The 18,684-nt window shown below is 41.9% G+C and overlaps 1 protein-coding gene across 4 annotated transcripts in view; it reads right to left on the bottom strand.

Moving 5' to 3' along the window:
* Positions 1–18,684, bottom strand: part of ACSL1 (acyl-CoA synthetase long chain family member 1) — an 82,602-nt gene that overhangs the window by 11,530 nt on the left and 52,388 nt on the right. For 2 of the 4 annotated variants that reach the window (XM_069095999.1, XM_069096001.1), the window contains exons 5-14: positions 16,416–16,517; positions 13,467–13,566; positions 13,041–13,219; positions 11,012–11,044; positions 10,782–10,833; positions 9,746–9,819; positions 7,017–7,094; positions 3,697–3,831; positions 2,880–3,014; positions 1,167–1,262 (exon numbers count right to left, since the gene is read on the bottom strand). In XM_069095999.1, the coding sequence (XP_068952100.1) occupies positions 1,167–1,262; positions 2,880–3,014; positions 3,697–3,831; positions 7,017–7,094; positions 9,746–9,819; positions 10,782–10,833; positions 11,012–11,044; positions 13,041–13,219; positions 13,467–13,566; positions 16,416–16,517 (984 nt within the window). Of the gene's footprint in view, positions 1–1,166; positions 1,263–2,879; positions 3,015–3,696; positions 3,832–7,016; positions 7,095–7,166; positions 7,245–9,745; positions 9,820–10,781; positions 10,834–11,011; positions 11,045–13,040; positions 13,220–13,466; positions 13,567–16,415; positions 16,518–18,684 lie in introns of all 4 variants that reach the window. The other 2 variants (XM_069096011.1, XM_069096007.1) reach the window with 2 other exon arrangements.

Genomic DNA, 18,684 nt, shown 5'->3' with positions numbered 1-18,684 from the left:
GCTTCCTCAAAGCCAGTTCTCATGGCTGTGGCAGAGATTTATTAATTCAGCATAACAAGGATGACAAAAGCCATCCTTCAGTGTGCCCCATGATAGGTACCTATATCTATGTCTATATCTGTGACACTCTTCTGATCTGCCCATCTGCTCAAACCTGCCAACAACACATTAGTTCTTCAGTTGGGGTTTGTGAACTTTAGGAATGTACATTTTGGTAACTGTATGTTAATATACTTGGTTTCCCCTCTGATGCTATGGATTTTATTTTAGGCTTTTAAAAACATTATTCTGCAAAGGGATTCACAGGCATAGCTAAACTGCATGTGTGATTTCCCCATGGACCTCGGAGGTGAGCACTAGGAAGTTCTCTCCTGGTCACCTGTGCAGACTCTATAAACAGGTGGGCCAGGCCTTTACACTGGTGGCAATCAGATGGTGTAGCACATGGAGTGCCACACTTGGAATCAGGAATCCTGAGTTCAAATCCTCCCTCAGCCACTTACTAGCTGTGAGACACTGGGCAAGTCACTTTATCTCTTCAATGCCTCAATTTTCTCATCTGTGAAATGGGGATAAGAATATCACCTACTTCACAGAGTTGTTGTGAGGACCAAATGAGATCATGCATAAATAGTACTTTGTGAACCTTAAAGTATCATATGAGCTAGTTATCATTATGATTATTACAAACAAGGACAATTCCCTTACTTCAAAGTACAACAATCCCAGCTCCTGAACAAACAACAAAGACTTTCAATGGTCAGTATGGCAGATGTGAATGTCCCATTCATAAATGGTGTACCAAGGAGAGGAGGGCACAGAGATAGGCTTCGGCTGGGAAGGGCACACAGGGGTTTTCTGTTTCATGGTTCAAGACTATGCTAAGCCCAACTATGCCTAAAGAGTGAGTGCCGCTAACCAAGGCAGAGAACAGCACTTGCAACTTCACGTCCTCAGGCAAAAGATATAAACAACATGTAAAACCCTTCCCCACATTTGCTGTAATTTTGTCTGTTCTTCCAGCCATAAAACTGTTGAATAAAATGCTGCTCCATCCCCCAGCAAGGAATTAAAACACACACACACACAAAACACACACACACACACACAATTCCCCAAGATCACCACTCATCTGGATAAATCCCTGAACAACTTCGACAACTTACCTGACATCCAAGTGCTGCTCTCAGAAAAGTCAGAACAGTTGCTGATACAGGGGCCGCGCCCGTGATCATTAACCTTACTTTCCCTCCAAGACTTGCCTTAAAAGGGAAGAGAGGGAAAAAAGAGAAAGGATGCTGGGTAACCATCTGAGAATTGATGTTCCCTGCAGTTTCTCTGCTGAGCATTGTTAGGAATTTTTCCAATGCAATGAAGCCTCTTTGAACTGGCGCCCCATCCACAGCTCCAGTTTTGTTCTCTGAAGGTCACGCTAACTTGTGCTTAGGCTAATGTGACTTGGAAGAAGTCAGAGAATCTGGAAAGCCACAGAGAATGAATGCTGGGCCCAGAGTCAGGATTCAAATACTGCCACCTCTCCTGACTAATGAGCTCTGTGTGTGTGACCAGGGGATACACCTCCTCTCCTGGGCTTTTGCAGCACTGAGTCTCCTGGTTCTCCTCCCTTCTGTCTGACGGACCACTCCTCCTTAGTCTTCCCTCTCCCACCTTCCAGGCAGGATGGTCCGTGGCCTCTGTCAGGGGCATTTTTTCCCTTCTTTCTATACTTCTGGTGATTCCATGAGCTCCCATGGGCTCAATGACCATCCCTTTGAAGTTCCATATACCCAGCCCTAACCTCTCTCCCAAGCTTCAGTCCTGCATCACTGGTTTCTTTCTAGATATTTAAAACTCTTTACATATTGGAGATAGAACCTCAAAGGCAGGGACTATTTTTCATTTTGTATCCATACCAACATAGCATGGTGTCAGGAACATGGCAGACACTAAATAATTAATTGTTGGGTTGAATTTTAAACTCATCTGTAAAATGAGTACAATATAGGATGCCCTAAAATCTGTGAAGCTTTAAGATTTTGGGAATGCCCTATAAAACCGATGAGGCAACAAGGTGGTGCAGTGAATAGAACGCCTGGGCCTAGAGCCTGGAAGACTCATTTTCCTGAATTCAAGTCTGGCCTCAGACATTTACTAACTGTGTGACCCTGGGCAAGTCATTTAACCATTTTTGCCTCAGTTTCCCCAACTGTAAAATGATCTGGAGAAGGAAATGGTGAACCACTGTGGTATCCATTATCATTTTCTACTACTGCTGCTGCTAGTGCTACCACAGAGAGAGCAGTAGACTCAAAGTATTTGGGTTTAAAGTCCACCTCTGATGTTTTCTACCTGTCTGATCCTGGGCAAGTAACTCCTTTTCTCTGGGCCTCAGTAAAGTGAGAAGCTTGGACTAATTCAGCTTTTCTTGAACTGTAGGTCTTGACCCCATTTGGGGCCATGAAAAATTTGGCAACAGTAAGAATGCATAATGACCAAAAATTAATTAAAAATCAAACTCATCATAAATGCAAGATGCCTCTGGCAGTGCTCGCCCGTGTTGCTTTTTGTGTGTAACTGCTAACAAGTGTGCGCTTTGCACCGCACAGGCCATCACACCAAACAATGCCAGTGAAAACTGCCAAAATGTGAAAAGGGGGCCCAAGTGGAAAAAGTATAAGAAGCCCTAGACTAGATGGCCTCTAGGGTGCTTCTAGCTCCATGCCAATGACTGAATATCCAAGATATAAAACATTCCTCCCCCAACACACACACACACACCACTTACATCTTCTCTAGCCTCCTCCTCAAAAGCTCCTTTAGAAATTTGGACCCTGGCAAGTTTAGGCAGCAAGTGAAATTGTTATATGTTCAGTTATTACCTGAATTTTGTGGAAAATAATTTTATCCCACAGGCTGTTGTTTCTAATTATGCCACTTCGGAGTTCTGCCTCTTTCCTCTTGGAAGCAAAGTCCAGGATCCACCGTTTCATCGTTGTGTTGGCCTGTCCAAAAATCTAACAAGCCCAGTAATGATTACTAGGTTGCTCCACAAAATAGCTGGAAGCCTTGCCCTCGTGTAAAAGAGGGTTTTTACGACATTTTAATTGGAAGCTGACAATGTACACACCGCCAATGATTTCCTCCATGCTATTAAGGCTACTGCAGGTATGGTTCGTGTCAGATTCCCATCTTCCTTCCCCTCTTGGCTCTGCTTCTGACTTTGCAGGCTTTGCTCCCATGCCTCCTCATCCTGGAACATTCCTGGGCTCCTAACGACTCCTCCCTCCCCCACAACACCTCCTCCACCATGTTAGCTACCTTCTCCCACCGGGAGTTCCTCCTGTATTAGGGCCTCCATTTTGGGGGGTGGCCCAGTCTGGCCAACCTTCCTTCCCCTCCTGGCTCTGCTTCTGACTTTTCAGACTTCAATGGAATACTCTTGATGAAGTCCAAGCCCTTCCCTTCCTTTTAGCTCCCTCTGTGCACTGTCTTTCTCATTAGGATGTAAGCTCCTTGAGAACAGGTAATATCTTTCTTTTTACTGGTTTACGTATTCCCGGTGAGTAGCACAATGCCTGGCACAAAGTAAACACATAATAAATGCATCTTGCTTTTCCAGGCTCATCTTCCAATACTGTTCCTCCCTGGAGCTAGAGTTCTCCCCCCTCCAACTCTCCTGAACAGGCTTAAGCTTACCCTGTCAAACATCCGGTTCAGCAGTCTTGGAACTGCAGGGAAGATGGTGGGCTGTAGCATCTTGAGGTCATCCATAAGCAACCGGATATCTCCTTGGAAGAAGCCAATTTTAGCTCCATGACAGAGTATTACACACTGGAGAGGGGGAACAGGAAGGCATGAATTCAGGAATCAGCTGACTTTCTGGTGAGATCATCTCAGCTTGGGTTTGGCCACCAAGTTCCAAAGTCTCTAACCCAGACAATCCCATCTAACATTGTTTGTTGATATTCCATAAAAACAGATGAAATAATGTTACGGGAAGCAGTTACACACAGAATTTGTTATATATGGACAACTGCCTGGAGGGCATTATAATGGAGTGCGATACATTGTAAGGTTGTGTGTGTGTGTGTGTGTGTGTGTTTTAATGAGTTATCTGTACAGTGAAAGGCACATTTGCCTTAGAACAGGCCTGCACAGCCTAGCTGCTGATGGCCCACAGGCCACCTGCACCATGCCAAAGGATTTCAGGCAGGTCTGCCCTGGAGTCCTAGGATCTTGAAAATCTCTCAGTTTCCTCATTTATAAAATGAGGGATTTAAACAGGATAGCCTCTGATCACGATATCAACACCAAATAACATGGGTCATAATATTGTCAGTGTTAGCATCCGATGAAGTCCTCTGATGCCTCAGTGTGGTGTGAATGGGGGCGGGTGGTTCTGAAGGCCTCTGCAGGACCTGGCAAAGACTTAGATGCTATTACAGCTGTAGGGGCCAGGCTGGCAATGGGCTGTGTTCTAGAGGCTGAGATCTGGCCTAGCTAAATCCAGAAAGGCTCACTGTCAGAAGGGTGGCCACTATTCACAGATTCACAGCAACAATTCATAAAAACGACTGCGAAAGGTAACAAGTAATTAGGATCTTCAATGACGAGGGGGATCTTCACACCTATGAATCTGTGTATGCTTGAAAGATTATGAAATGAGGGTTTAGAGAAACAGATTATGCTGGGTAGGCCTACAAAAGAATTTTTGGCTAAGATCTCGGGGCCATTCTAATATTAGATAATATATTTTAGGATTAATATAATCCTTGAGGTAGAGGAGGATTAGGACTGGGATACATTTTGTTTTATTTATTAGAGGAAGGGATACTTGTCTCCTTTTTTATTTTGGTTGAGGATACTGTATCTGGCCTTGGTGGTTTTAAGAAAATGATACCATCCTTCATGGTAGAGGGGTGGGGGCCTACTGGTACAGAAGAATGTATACAATTTCAGGTATGGTCCATGGAATAGATATTTCTGCTGAATTGTTTTTGCTACAAGTTCAAATGGGAGAGGGGAGGTTTCGAGAAAGGGGGGAGATATGACTGTGAGGTAAAGACAAAAAACTTCAATAAAACACATTAAAAAAAAAAGAAAATACTTCTATATTGTTCCACATGTAATCCACGCTCCTAAAAATGTGATTTCTTTGAAAGGGGAAAATAAATATATAGGTATACATTGAAACACAATTGCAAAAATTATTAAGAATAATCACGGTGACCCTTTTTATGCTGATTTCCATTCAAATGAAGGTAAAGAGAGAGGTGTTGTATGATGTATGCCATCGTTACTCTACGCCACAATTCCAGGTGGCCTTCATGCTGTGCACAGACCAGAGTCTGGGGAGAAAAGTGTGACCCCCACTTGGATCTATACTTCAAATGATAGACTATGAGGGTAGAGAGAAGCAAATGTAAATTTTAGTTGCCTATGTTACTGCTTTCCCCTAATGATTTCAACTATTACCTGAAGTCCAAGTTTGCTGGAATTTATTTTACTATAACAAGATTATTAAAAAAAAAAACTATCCAAAAGGCTGCTAGACTTTCACCCTCACCGAGTCTCACACAGGTATGCTGATTTGCCATGCGGTGATACATTCCACTGTAATCTGTCCCTTATATTTGCTAAGTCTGTACACCCAAATTAAATTAGCTTTTCTCTTCCAGGAACAATTCAGTTTGTACTAAAAAATGAAATTTCAGCAGGTTTTCATTCAATATAGTTTGTTTTGGGCAGTAAGGTGACACAGCAGAGTACTGGGCCTAGAGGCAGGAAGATTCCTTTTCCCAAGGTGAAATCTGGCCTCGGACACACTGTGATTCTGGACCAGTCACTTAACTCTGTCTGCCTCTGTTTTCTCATCTGTAAAATGAGTAGGAGAAGGAAATGGCAAACAACTCTAGTATCTTTGCCAAGAAAACCTCAAATGGGGTCACAAAGAGTTGACCATGACTGAAAACAACCAAACAACAAAACAGTTTCATGGTGTCTTCCAGATCTACAGTTCCATATGCATGGACCTTTAAGAACCATCATATATCATGTTTGGTCACCAAAAAAGAATTTCTTTTTAGGAACACAGCCCATTTCACCTCCTGCTAGTGATCTGGTTAAACACAGCTCCAAACACAGTCTGATTCTTAGCATGGAGGGACTCCACTTTACAGAAACACTGTTCCAGAGTGACAGGGTAGTCACTGACACCAGAAGTGAGCTCCTCTTGTTTGTTTTCTTGAGTCCTCTCTGCATCTAATGTAATCCCTTACTCTCAGATTTATAACCCTGAAAACAAAGCTGAGAAAGCATTCTTGGCTGGGGTGAGTCATGCAATTATGTCAAGGCAATCTTGCCAAATCTATTTAGGCACGCTCCCCTTTCTCCAATCAAACCAGAATGTGTTATAAAAATAAGCTCATTTGAACATTTCGACCAATAATAACTAACATTTATCTAGTCTGATCCCTACATCAGCTCTGGGGAATGGGTTTTAGTATTATCTCCACTTTACAGAAGAGTGACTTGTCCAGGGTCACATAGCTAGCAAGTGCCTGAAAGCAAAACTTGAACTCTGGTCTTCCTGACTTCAATTCCAAAATTCACTCTATCTACTTACCATCTAATTGCCTCAAATGCTACAAGAGGGCAAGTCTTGAATAATTTGGCTAATTTTTATTATATTTATTTATAATTTATAAAATACATAAAAATTTATAAATGTTTTCTTTAATTTGGCTTAACCAAAAAAGGACAAAAATTATACTGATTGTGATAAATTTCTGGGTAAAAAGACTGGGTTAAATTGGATCAGAAGATCAGATTTACTTTTTAAACACCAAAAAACTGAGAGACAGTGCACTACTAATGTAGATGTGTTAAAGCTCTGTACTTGGGAACAAGGGAAAAACCAAGTATGGCACTGTTCTCAGTAATCTGGGTCCTTTACATAATATAAGGCAAGAGATTAATTTACAACACCATACCACACTGTATCCCCATCTCCTTACCGTCATTAAACACTCATACATGTGAGCAAGTGGTAAATAGGAAATGTGTGAGTCACTGGAGTTCAAATGAAGTGCTTTCTGTGAAAAGACAATAACTGAACAAACATGCTCCCCTAAAAAAAACACAATTGAAATTAATTCAGTGCCTACCTCTACAACTGTCTCAAACATATGGGCAAGAGGCAAGAAAGATATCAAAGTGTCATCTGGAGTGGGAACCAACACGTTCTGCAAGCAAAGACACCAGCATGGCGGAGAAAGAAGCCCAAGGCCATTAGAATTTCCAGTCATCACTCACCTCCCTTTTTTTGAGCACATATTACCTTAACTTTACTGAGGAAGAGGACATATGATTCGGGGGTATCTGGGACTTTGATTTCTTCAGGATGTGGGAAGCAAAACTCTCTTTACTAATGTAGATGCATTAGCAACTGAAGAGTTTCAGAGGGTTGCCCAGGGACATGGAGATATTAAATCTCCTAGTTAGGCTCATAGAGCCAGGATATGATATAAAGGGGACCTGAACTCAATGCCTTCCTGGAAAGGCTGGCTCTCTAACCCCTATGTAACACTCCCTTCTTTTGTATTTATTACTGACAAGTAATCAGTATCAGCCAAAGAATGGTATTAAATGAGTTATTTGATATCTGGACTACCATTTCTTTTCAGCTGAATCCATTTAGTTGGTTCAATTAAAGCTAGGACAACCTCCCCGCCCCCTTACCCCAGCCCACCCCTTTCCCCCACTCAGGATATTAAGGGATTATGTGCTCTAATTATTCAGAATTAAAAACCCACCACTGCCACTGCTCCCTCCCTTCCCAGCAAGACCAGTCTAAACTTCCAACCTTCAGGTCAGGAATTCAGGAAGTCACCTCCCAATACAAGCAATACCATAACATTACAAAGAGGAAAAAGAACCCAGCACCGATATACTCAGGAGCTTGAAGGTGATTTCAGTGGCTGGAGTCTTATTCTTTATTTTAAACCAGTATTCCATCTCCCATTTTGCACATTTCATTGGTTTCAAATAAACTTCAGGCCAACACAAAATGATCTGTTGCCCCCTGTAAATAAAGTCTCTACACTGAACACCTTTGAGTACTATCCCCAACACCTACTTTCCAAGCTTGGTCTAACCCCAATAGGGTTTATAATGTACTTTAAATGCAAGCAAGGCATGGTAGATGTTTGCACAGGGTGGTGATAAACTTGTAATAGAATTCTGGCCAAAATAAGGCATCTGTCATATTAGGGGGTGGGTGGGCTGATGAGCTAACATGAGATTGGTATACCTATTTCTGCTTTCCATTTTCACTCTCCCACCCCTTCACGAATCTGTCACAAACTCTACACAAGTTATAATACCAACCCTGGGCAAACTTATTAGTAAAAGAATCAATACCAAGAAGGAATTCCTTACCCATTAGACTGTAGTTATATGCCAACCCAACCCAACCTGTATCACAACCACCTGTCAATCCAAAGGACAATAGCTATGGAGGTCACAATTTGGAGGAGTCCAACTTGGATTGTCTCTGTACCCACAGATTTAGAAAGAATTCACTATCAGTCTGATTTAAAGTTTCAGTAGATTTGAAAACTCCATTTCATTTTTCTAACTTATTTTTTTAAAGTCTTACATGAACATATCACCTCCCCTAGATTTTCTCAGAAGAAGGAATAACAAGAAAAAATTTCACTTGAGTAAGATGCTGAACACATTTTAAAAAGTGTTCTGGAGTAGGGGATTGAGGGAAGAGTCTGAACAACAAAACTGCAAAACCCCAAATGGATCCATGTTCTCTCATTATTCAGTAACAAGATTTTACTCCCTGAACTTGTTCAGTATCTGCCATAAAAATTAAGGCAAGTGAGTATTTCAGGAGGACTGCAAAGGTCAGATGCGTAAGAATCAAGGTGGGCAAAGAGAATGCTCTCTGCAGGACAAAAGTGACATTGATTGTTCTGACACTACATCATCCAGTAAGGAATTGCCTAATTCTCGCTTGGAGTGAGGAGATAACAAACATAGCAGGCGAACATTAAAGGCAGCTGGGATGCCCAATTGCAACCCCTTTACAAGAAGATGGTAGACCTTGGGAAGCTGGGAGAGTCCCAGTATGAATGAGCCTGCCCCTCCGGCCTGATTCAGCATCCTCAAAGGGATGCTGAAATGCCATCAGTCAAGCAGAGAGGACACATTTAGACCATCCTCTGCACTCTTTTTTTTCTTTTTTTTTTTTTTTTGCTTTTTGGAGGGCAATTGGGGTTAAGTAACTTGCCCAAGTTTACACGGCTAGTTGTGTGTGTGTGGGGGGCGTGGGGGGGGTGTGGGTGGGTGTTAAGTGTCTAAGGCCGGAACTGAACTCAGGTTCCTCCTGACTCCGGGGCCAGTACTTTACTCACTGTGCCACCTAGCCGCCCTGCCACTCTTTTTTTCTTAACAACCCTTCATGGTGACATCCAAATATAATTTCACTGTCCAAGTTTTTAAGAGCTTTTACCAGCCGATCTGCCTCCACAGTGACAGGCAGGAGTTGGGATGCAGGGTCATGAGACTGCCATTTTAGAGAAGGGGACCTTAGGAGTGTGTTCCACCCACATCTTAATGAAGATTCAAAAACTGCCCATACTCCCCAAAGAACTAAGGGCTTAAGTCCTTAAATTCTTGTGGCTTAATGCCACCTAATACAGATAGCCATTTCAGCATTTCCAAAGGTTACTACCTCTGTCGCTTTCACAAAAGCTGAACAGGTGCTCACTATGTTTTGATGAGTGATCATTGCTCCTTTGGGATCACCTGCAGAACACAGTGGGAGCAGAAAAGAGTTAAAGCCAATGGAACACATTCTAAGAAAGATAACAACAATAATAATAGCTAGCAATGATTTGGTATCTACCATGTGCCCGGAACTGCAAATATTATCTCATTTGATCCTCACAACCACCCTGGGAGTTGAGGAAACTGAAGCAGACAGAGGTTAAATGACTTACCCAGGGTCACACAGCTGGCAAGTCTCTGAAGCTGGATTTGAACTCAGGAAGATGAATCCTTGACTACAGGGCCAGCACTCTGTCTACTGAGCCACCCAGCTGTATGACAGGGCATTTAAGAATGCCTTACATGCTTCTTAAGATTGACAGCAGTTTAAAAAATATAAGTCCTTCAATACTTGGCATATCATGTCCCACCACCAACCAGTCCCTTTGCCAAAATCCAGTGGCTGGGTTGGGTAAACTTCACCATTGTTGTTATGCCTATGTCCCAGTTTTGAATGGTGGATAGCAACAAGAGAAAACCAGGGATTCCTACCCTCAAAATCATCTAAGGCACTGTGTGCCTTAGAGAATGGGTGCATTCATCAACAATTATTTGAAATCCTGATGAATGAGGTATCACACACTTATATTCCCCAGTGGGCTGGAACCAGATTAAGATGTATTTGGGGAATATTTAACAAAAGAAATTTTTTAAAATAACAGTAAAACCTAGACAAAAACATTTTAAAATGAAGCCAATATGCAGCCCACTGAGATCCTTAAGTACAGATTAGTGGCCATCATTTTTGATTGAGTTTGACCCTTTGCTTCTACTAGATGGTTAACTTTTCAATAAAACAGAAAAGGCACACTTCCAGTCAAAGCCAGCAGCCTTCACAATCTACTGCAATCAGTAACAAGGGAGAGAGAGGGATTTCATTCTCTGAAAGAAGCACAAACCTTCCAGTTTCTATGCAAAGCGTCTCCCATTTCAAAACTTACCTGTTGTCCCACTGGTGAAACAAATCATGGCAAGGTCACCAGGCGATGGAGGCTAAAATGGTTAGGAACAAATTTAGTACAAGCCTGAAGAAGCCAGTCAAAGATAACATTCCAGGGAGGCTAAGGGCTCTACTGCTTTCCTGAGATGACTCGGTTGTTTTCATGCCAAAGAAAGGAGACAGTTCTGAGGACAACAAAACTCTGATGGGACGATTTCCTTACACACATACCTTTGGCTTCCTCCTGTTAGCTCGGCCCAGGTCCTAAAACAGAGAATGGGGGAAAACAAGATACAAGTTACCATTTGGGCTGTGCTTAAGTACAGGAGATAGATACGAAGAACTGTAAACGCTCAGGGAAGTGCCAACCAGGCACTTTGAACTCCCCAATGAGGAAAGCATACTTTTATGAATCAATAACTATAGTAATTGGTATTAAACTAAACCTGAACCTAATTGAAGCACTACTCTCCACTTTTCTAAACAGATTCTACTGTTCTTATATAAAAGCTACTAAGGTCTTTGGTGTTGAAAACAAACCGTGTTATTTGAAGACGGTAAAGTCTCTGCCTATTTTAAATATAAATTTCTTTTGACATGACTGTCCTTTGGTACAATTTTTTTCCAACCTAGGAGGCATGACTTACAAATACCCTCTTTAAAAATGTGTGTGTGTGTGGCTAGGAGGACATGCATGCCATGTACACGCACACACACGCGCAAGCACACACACACAAATTCTGCCAGGTAATGCAATGCAATGGATACATTTAGTTCAGTAAAAAAGACAAAAATACAATAGAAACAGATCCCCTAGGAAAGAGATTTAAGCCGCCCAGACTGAAGAGATCCAATTACCTCTAGCTTTCACACCCATGAGGTGGGAAGTTCTAGAGATCTTTCCCTTGCTACCCAGCCACCTTTAGAAAGAGAAATTAATATTTAAGAGAGAAGCTCTCAGGAGGGCACACTGGGGGAGACACACTCCTAAAAGAATCTCCTAAACAGCTTCCTGCTCTTCAGATACCTAGGAAGTGACTCTCTGGGTGGATCATACTGCAGAGTGAAAATAATAACTTGTTTTATGCTTTCATGTTTGCTAAGTGCTTTTATCTCCTTCAGTCCCACAACCCCCTGTGACACAGTTGTTATTATTTCCATCTTCCATAAGGAAATGGAAGTGCAGATAAGTCAACTGACTTAGCTAGAGTTCACAGGACCCCAGATTTAAGATATGGAAGGGACCAGGAGATCTATCTAGTCAAACACCCTCACTTTAGTTGAGGAAACTTAGGCCTAGAGAGGCTGACTTTCTCAAGGTCACACAGGTAGCATCAAAAGTGGGGATTAACCCATTTTGCCCTGAAAGATGGAAGGCAAAAGGAGGCAGGATGGCAGAGGGTGAGATCGATAGTGTCATGGAAACAATGAACATGAGCTTGGACAGACTTGGGGAGATAGTAGAGGATAGAAGGGCCATGGGGTCACAAAGAATTGGACACCACTCCACAAAGACAACCACAACCACCTGGCTCTTATCCCAGTGTTCTATCTACTACACCACGCTGCCTTTCAAGCATACCTTTCAGACTTTCAATTTGTGGAAACCTGAAAGCCTAATTCACATGCAAAAAGGCAGAGAAGGCATGAATTACTTTAAGGAAGTCTGATTCCAAGCAACCTACAAACAACAGGTACTTTTCTCGTAGTCTTAGGCCATAATAAGTACTCTATACCTAAATATTTGACTACTTCAATGTTCCTCACAATGTGTTTTCTTTCAGTATAAAGTCTGTTGGACACATATAAGTTGCATGTCCAGAAACAGAGAAGGAATTGTACTTTCTTACATGACTGGGCTACGGAAAATGACCAACCTAGCTTAGAAGTACTTAGAAGTTCCATAGCCATGGAACAGGATGAAGTCAACTGGCACACACAAGGATTAAAACCCTGACTTTGCCTTTCTTGGGCTATGATACTTGGACCAAGAAGCCAATTAAATCCTTCACAAAAAATTCACACATAGAAAGTAGGGTGACAGTGGGGAAATCATTGGATTCAGAAATTAGGGAACCCACATCATAGTCACACCTCTACGACTAACTAGTTGTGTGATCTCTGGCAAGTCACTTCATTTCTTTAGGTCTCAGTTTCCTCATCTGAAAAGTGGGTGAGTTGGATAATTATTACCTGGGGTCTTTTTCAACCCTAGCATGCTATGATTCCTTATGACAGCAGAACAATCCTGTTTAATTACCTCGAATGCTTTCAAGCTCATTATTTCCACCCCACATTTCTTGCCTCGTTCCACGAGATCACTGTCAAAGGGATCCATGATGATTATGCTTTTAAGACCTGGGGTTATCTTGTTTTCTACAGATTCTAACATGAAGTTGACTTTGTCTGGCTTATCAACAAAAACCAAAGACAGTTCAGCTGGAAGAGAAATAATATAATTAAGATTAAATTTGGCATGACTGAAGGCCCAAGTACTATTTAGGACCATGATACCATATGTTCACTACATATTAAAGCAACAATAGACACTTTTATACTTTAAGCAGATTAGATGTCATTAAAATACCCCCCCACACACACATTAAATGAAAGAGAAGTATTCAAAAGAACCATGTTTAATCGATTGTTAGGCCAACATTCAGTGGAAAGAACATGAACAACTTACCTTTGTTAATTATGTATGTGATTGCTTCATTTCCAAGAGTATCATAAAGAGGGACCACCACCATTGAGTAGGCAAAGCAACCTTGTTCGATAATCACCCACTGCATGGTGGGGGTCAGAAAAGAAAACAAAATTTAAAAAAAAGGTCATAGAAGAATCCCATGCTAAAAGTTCATCTTAAAAACCTCTAGAGCTTATAAGGTTGTATGCAAGATACCACACTGAGAATCGTATAGAGGACAAAGCAGTGTAAAATGTCTTTCCTGCCTTCAGGGGGCTTACAGTCCAGTCAAGAAAACAAGGCATAAATATATGTGAGCATGTGTGTGTGTTAACTTAAATGATATGAGGGTTTTACTGTGACATAATAACTAAAAAAAAAACAACCCAGCTCAAATGTTCTCTTAGGTTAGAAGGTGTTCAGAAGGAGAGCAGTGGCGGTCCTGCTGCCTACATCCCGGTCTGACAACATCTACAGTACTGTGTTCAGTTCTGGACTGCACCTTCTAGGAAGGATACTGAGAAGTGAAAGCAAGTCTAAAAGAAAGCAATTCAGATGGCAAGAAGCCTGGAGATGACACTCATGTCATGATGAGATGTGAAGAAATTGGGGATATTTAGCCTGGAAAAAAGGAAGACTTGGGGAGATCAGAGTCCTTCAAATACTTGAAGACAGTAATCTTTTGGAAGAAGGTTCAGACTTCTGCATGGAAGCTGCAGAAAGGCACAAGTAATTCTGATATAAGAAAAAACGACCTAACAATTAGAGGTATACACAGTGTCTAAGGATCGGCTAAGTAAAAATCAATGTAGCACTCAGTATATGCCCACTGTCTCCTGATTTGTACTTGGGAGTGCTGTGAAGCTCCCATACCCCAGAAAAAAAGGCAAAGGGCTAAAAGATCTCTGCTGTAAGGTAGCTGTGTAGGGTACCAGAGTAAGCGTGAGCACAGAGTGATTCCTGAAGAATAAGAATGTACTTTCTGTTGGTCTCAGTCATTATGAGGTTTGACTATAATACAGAGAGTCCTGGATATGCTGGGAATAAAAGCATCCAAGTCCCACCAAGTTAGGAGGAGGAGGCACAGGTTTCGCAAATTACATGTGTAGCCCTAAAGTAATGTTCTAATGGGGCGCCCTGGCATAAAGTCAGAGAATCAATATGCTGAGAGGTCTTTCTCTGTTTAAAAAAGGCCTGCACATAAACGGTAACCAAAAACACCGCCACAGGCTGGTTAGACTCCACTGGAGGTCTGCAAAGCAGAGTGTAAGGAATAAATTCATTCAGCAACCAACCTGGAGCTCTTAGATGGCTAATTAGCTCACATCCCAATTAGTTTACTCTTTCACTTGACACCTGAAGAGGTTTTCTTCTTTAGAATCACTAGGCCACACAGATCTGCACAACTCTGAGGGAACATGTGTCTACAAACCCAAATACAGTTGCCATGTCTAGATTAAAGTCAGCCAATTAAGATCAAGAACTAGACCAAAATTCTACCTGCCTGACCTTGGAAATTGCTCACGAGGTTAAAAACATTCATTCCTCTGGTTTAGGAAAGGCAAAAACAGACAGGGTCTCCCAAAAGTCTTGGTGCAGTTTAAAGCTATTGGAACTACATAAAGACTTTTGGGACACCCTGTCTTTACTCTTCTGGGGTGTCTCCTGACCCTTCTCCCTAACCTCGCCCCCCATCTCTGTGTCCTTATCTGCATCTCTGTCTCTCTTCCTACCTCTGAATCTGTCGCTGCCTTTCCCACCCTGAGACCAAATTATGGACTGCTTGAACAGGAGTGTTCAATACAGAGTATAACATGTGTGCTCATTGCATGAAGACAGAAACATAATGCATTCCTGCAGAAAATGCTATTATAACGTAGCACAGAAGAAGACAACTTAACCTCTCAAGCAAGTGTGACTGTAACAGCGGGAAAAAAGGATGCTACTCTTATCAAATATACAACCTGCTACAACTTTTGCTTTATTATAAAATCATCCTCTGATAGGATAGTGAACTCATTCACTTTTAGTATCTTTTCTTTACTTATACACAATGTACCATATTTAAAACTGGGAAGGAAATACAGATTTCTGCCTGAAGCATTTTGTTTTTGCATATGGCACATAACATGATAAAATGGCAGCGAACCAGCCCAGATGGTCTTAAAATGACTAAGAGGAGGAATACTATGAAGACGGCCTAACAATGCCACTTCTTATATGGGAACTGCTCCTCTGATGACCCACTTAGTGGAAGAAGAACCCCACTGCTTTCACATTGTCAAATCATAAATGTTTGTGATTTGTGTTTCATCGATTTGCTCTGTGTTTGCATTGACATCTTGCATGACTGTCTGGTACAGAGGACATAATAAAACGGGGTGAGCTGAACGTCCATACAGGCTAGCTAGGCCTAAGGCACTTTCTTTTGTGCTATTGGAAATACTCAAGGAATTTAATTTTTAGCTTTTTATGATCTTATGATCATAAAAAGATATGAAAATATCTTTTGCAAGAATAAAAATGAGTAGTTTCGTTGGAAAAATTTTATCTTGGTTCTACCCATTTACTAAGTTACTATATGTGGTTATATATGTGTAACATATATATGTTATATATATATGTATGTATGTATGTAACATATATATTTTTAACTAAAGACCTTAAACAAAGAAGTTCGTCCAATATATGTTCTGAGGATTTAATAACAGGTATGTGATAAGGCATGATTACTAGGGAGGACATGCACCAAAGGAACATTAGTTTGGGTCTCCTTGAAATGCTAGGGCTTTACATAAAGCCAGGCTCTCAGTAAGGGGCATAGTACAAGGCACAATTGTGCATGAAAGCAGCTAAGAACTCTAATATTCCTAGGCATGACCAAAAATCAAAGCAAACCAAAAGGCTAAAGACCACATGGTCACATGGTCCATTCTTAATCATTAATACCTCAGGCCTATTTTGAGCAAAGAGGCCAAAATATTGATCTGGTGATGCCTTGTAACCCTTCTGGAGCAGCGCTGAGCCCACACATTCGGCCTTGTCTGCAACCTGAAATAAAAGAAAGTCAGTAGAAGAAGCCCATGGGAGGCACCTGGCAATCATACAAATGTAGTCCTACGCGGTAAATGGCCAATTCATGATACAGAGACAGGGCAGAGGGGATAGAAAGAGATCTGTGACTCCTGTTCAGATAGCAAAGGTTCACATTGTTTCACAACAATGCTGCAAGGTAAGTGGAATTTTTATCTTCTTTATAGAGATAAGGAAATTCTAGCTTAGGGAGGTAGTCACTTACCTGTGACAGAGCAACAAGGTTTGGTCCAATATTGAACCCAGATCTAAAGTTCTTACCACTGTATCACACCCACATGCACAAGCAGGTATGCCTTGACTGACACTTCTACACTGGGTAAATTCAATCCCACCTGAAAACCCCAGAGCAGCTCCTCATTAAAGGAATCCATGCCGGATTCTCTTATAAAATAATCTGCACCCCTAGCCATCAGTTTTCATTTTTCTATTTCATGTTTCCTCAACATGAGGCACCTTCACATGTGGTAATATGGGTCTGCAAAGCAGCCCAAGTTGTGTTTTTTTTTTAATTTAGGGTAAATTCCAGAAGAAACAGCATTGTTTTCAAGGTCCCTTTTAAAGCAAGAGTAAAAAAGTTTTAAATGCAGGACTGCTGAGTACAAATTCTCCGAATTACTATAGATATCATTATCCCACCTCAACCCCTGATTATTCAGAAACATGGGAAGACCGAAGCTGGAACTCAGAATCTCCCTGACTCCAAGCATCTAGCTCCATCATTATAATAAGCTGCCTCTCTGGACAAGTCGAGTACAGAGGCAGCTGGTGACCCAGTGAATAGAGCACTGGGCCTGGAGTCAGAAAGCTTCAAATTCATCCCAAGACTTTCATAGCTGTGTGCCAAGTCACTTCACTTCTCTCTGCCTCAGTTTCCACAGCTGTAAAATGGGGACAATAATAACTCTTACCTCTCAGGGTTGTAACGATCAAATAAGATAATGGTAAAGTGCTTAGCACAGTGCCTGGTACATAGTAGGTGTTTAATATTCCTTCCCTTTTGGCTGCATTCCCAACAACTATCTTTACATCCTTTGGTGCTCCATACTTTGCCTATCTTTTTTTTTTTTTGAGGGCAATTGGGGTTAAGTGACTTGCCCAAATGGTTAGTAAGTGTGTCAAGTGACTGAGGCCAGATTTGAACTCAGGTCCTCCTGATTCGAGGGCTGGTGCTCTATTCACTGTGCCACCTAGCCGCCCTACTTTGTCTATCTTTAAAAATGAAACAAGTAACACTAACAAAACCCCAAACCCTGCCCCTACCCTACCCACATCATATTTTCTCAGGTGCTTCTCTCTCTCTCTCTTCCCTGCACTAATCATTCACTCCTCCTCTCCCCTCCCTCTCTTCAATCTCCTCTCTTCTCTCACTTTCTATTAAAATTGGGACCACAATAAGCCACCAGCTAAATCTAATGGTCTTTTTTTCATTCCTTCTCCTTCTTAGGTTTCTGAAGGCTAGGACCTGCTGACCAGGCACCCCTGGACTGCTTCTACCTTACAAAGCCTCTTCTGCCTCCTACCCTGTCCTTGAGGCCTCCCTGCCTTATCAAGCCTCATCACAGCTTGTCCATTTATAGGACCCTGTAAGTTTTGGAAGGTGCTCTCCGTACAACCACCTTGTGAGGTGGGTAGGAGAGACATCATAACACCCACTTTAACAACAGATGAGGCACCAAAGCTCAGAGAGGTCTCAGAGAGACCTGCCCCAAATCCCACAGCTCTAGTCAGGGGGGCAAACCTGGATCCTCAGACTTTAGTGGGGCTTCCACTCGGGATCCTACTCTCATTCTGCTTAGAGGAGGACAGATACTGGCAAGTCTGGATTAATTATTATCCCAGAAACTACTGTTAAGATTCTAATATTTACAACTGTGGAGAATAGTAGGGGGGGGGCACTCAGAAAAATACCTGCAATTTCAATTTTTAAATTTGTTTTGTTTAGCTTAGTTTTTTTTACTTTTGAGTATGGGTCTCCCTATCTCAAGCAGGCTGGGAGTGTAGTGGCCACCCCCAAGCCCGGTCCTACTACTGATTGGCCCTCCCTTTCTAACCAGGGCCAGGCAAATCCTTGTTAGGAAGCCCAGTTCCCTTCCCTACTGATTCTCACTCCCCTTCCCCCTGC

This window comes from Petaurus breviceps, unplaced genomic scaffold (assembly GCF_028583685.1).
Source record: "Petaurus breviceps papuanus isolate PSGF00001 unplaced genomic scaffold, PetGlider_PUasm1.0 126, whole genome shotgun sequence".
Classification (NCBI taxonomy): domain Eukaryota; kingdom Metazoa; phylum Chordata; class Mammalia; order Diprotodontia; family Petauridae; genus Petaurus; species Petaurus breviceps.
The sequence above is the reverse complement of the archived record's forward strand: the minus strand, read 5'-3'. Positions and strand labels throughout refer to the sequence as shown.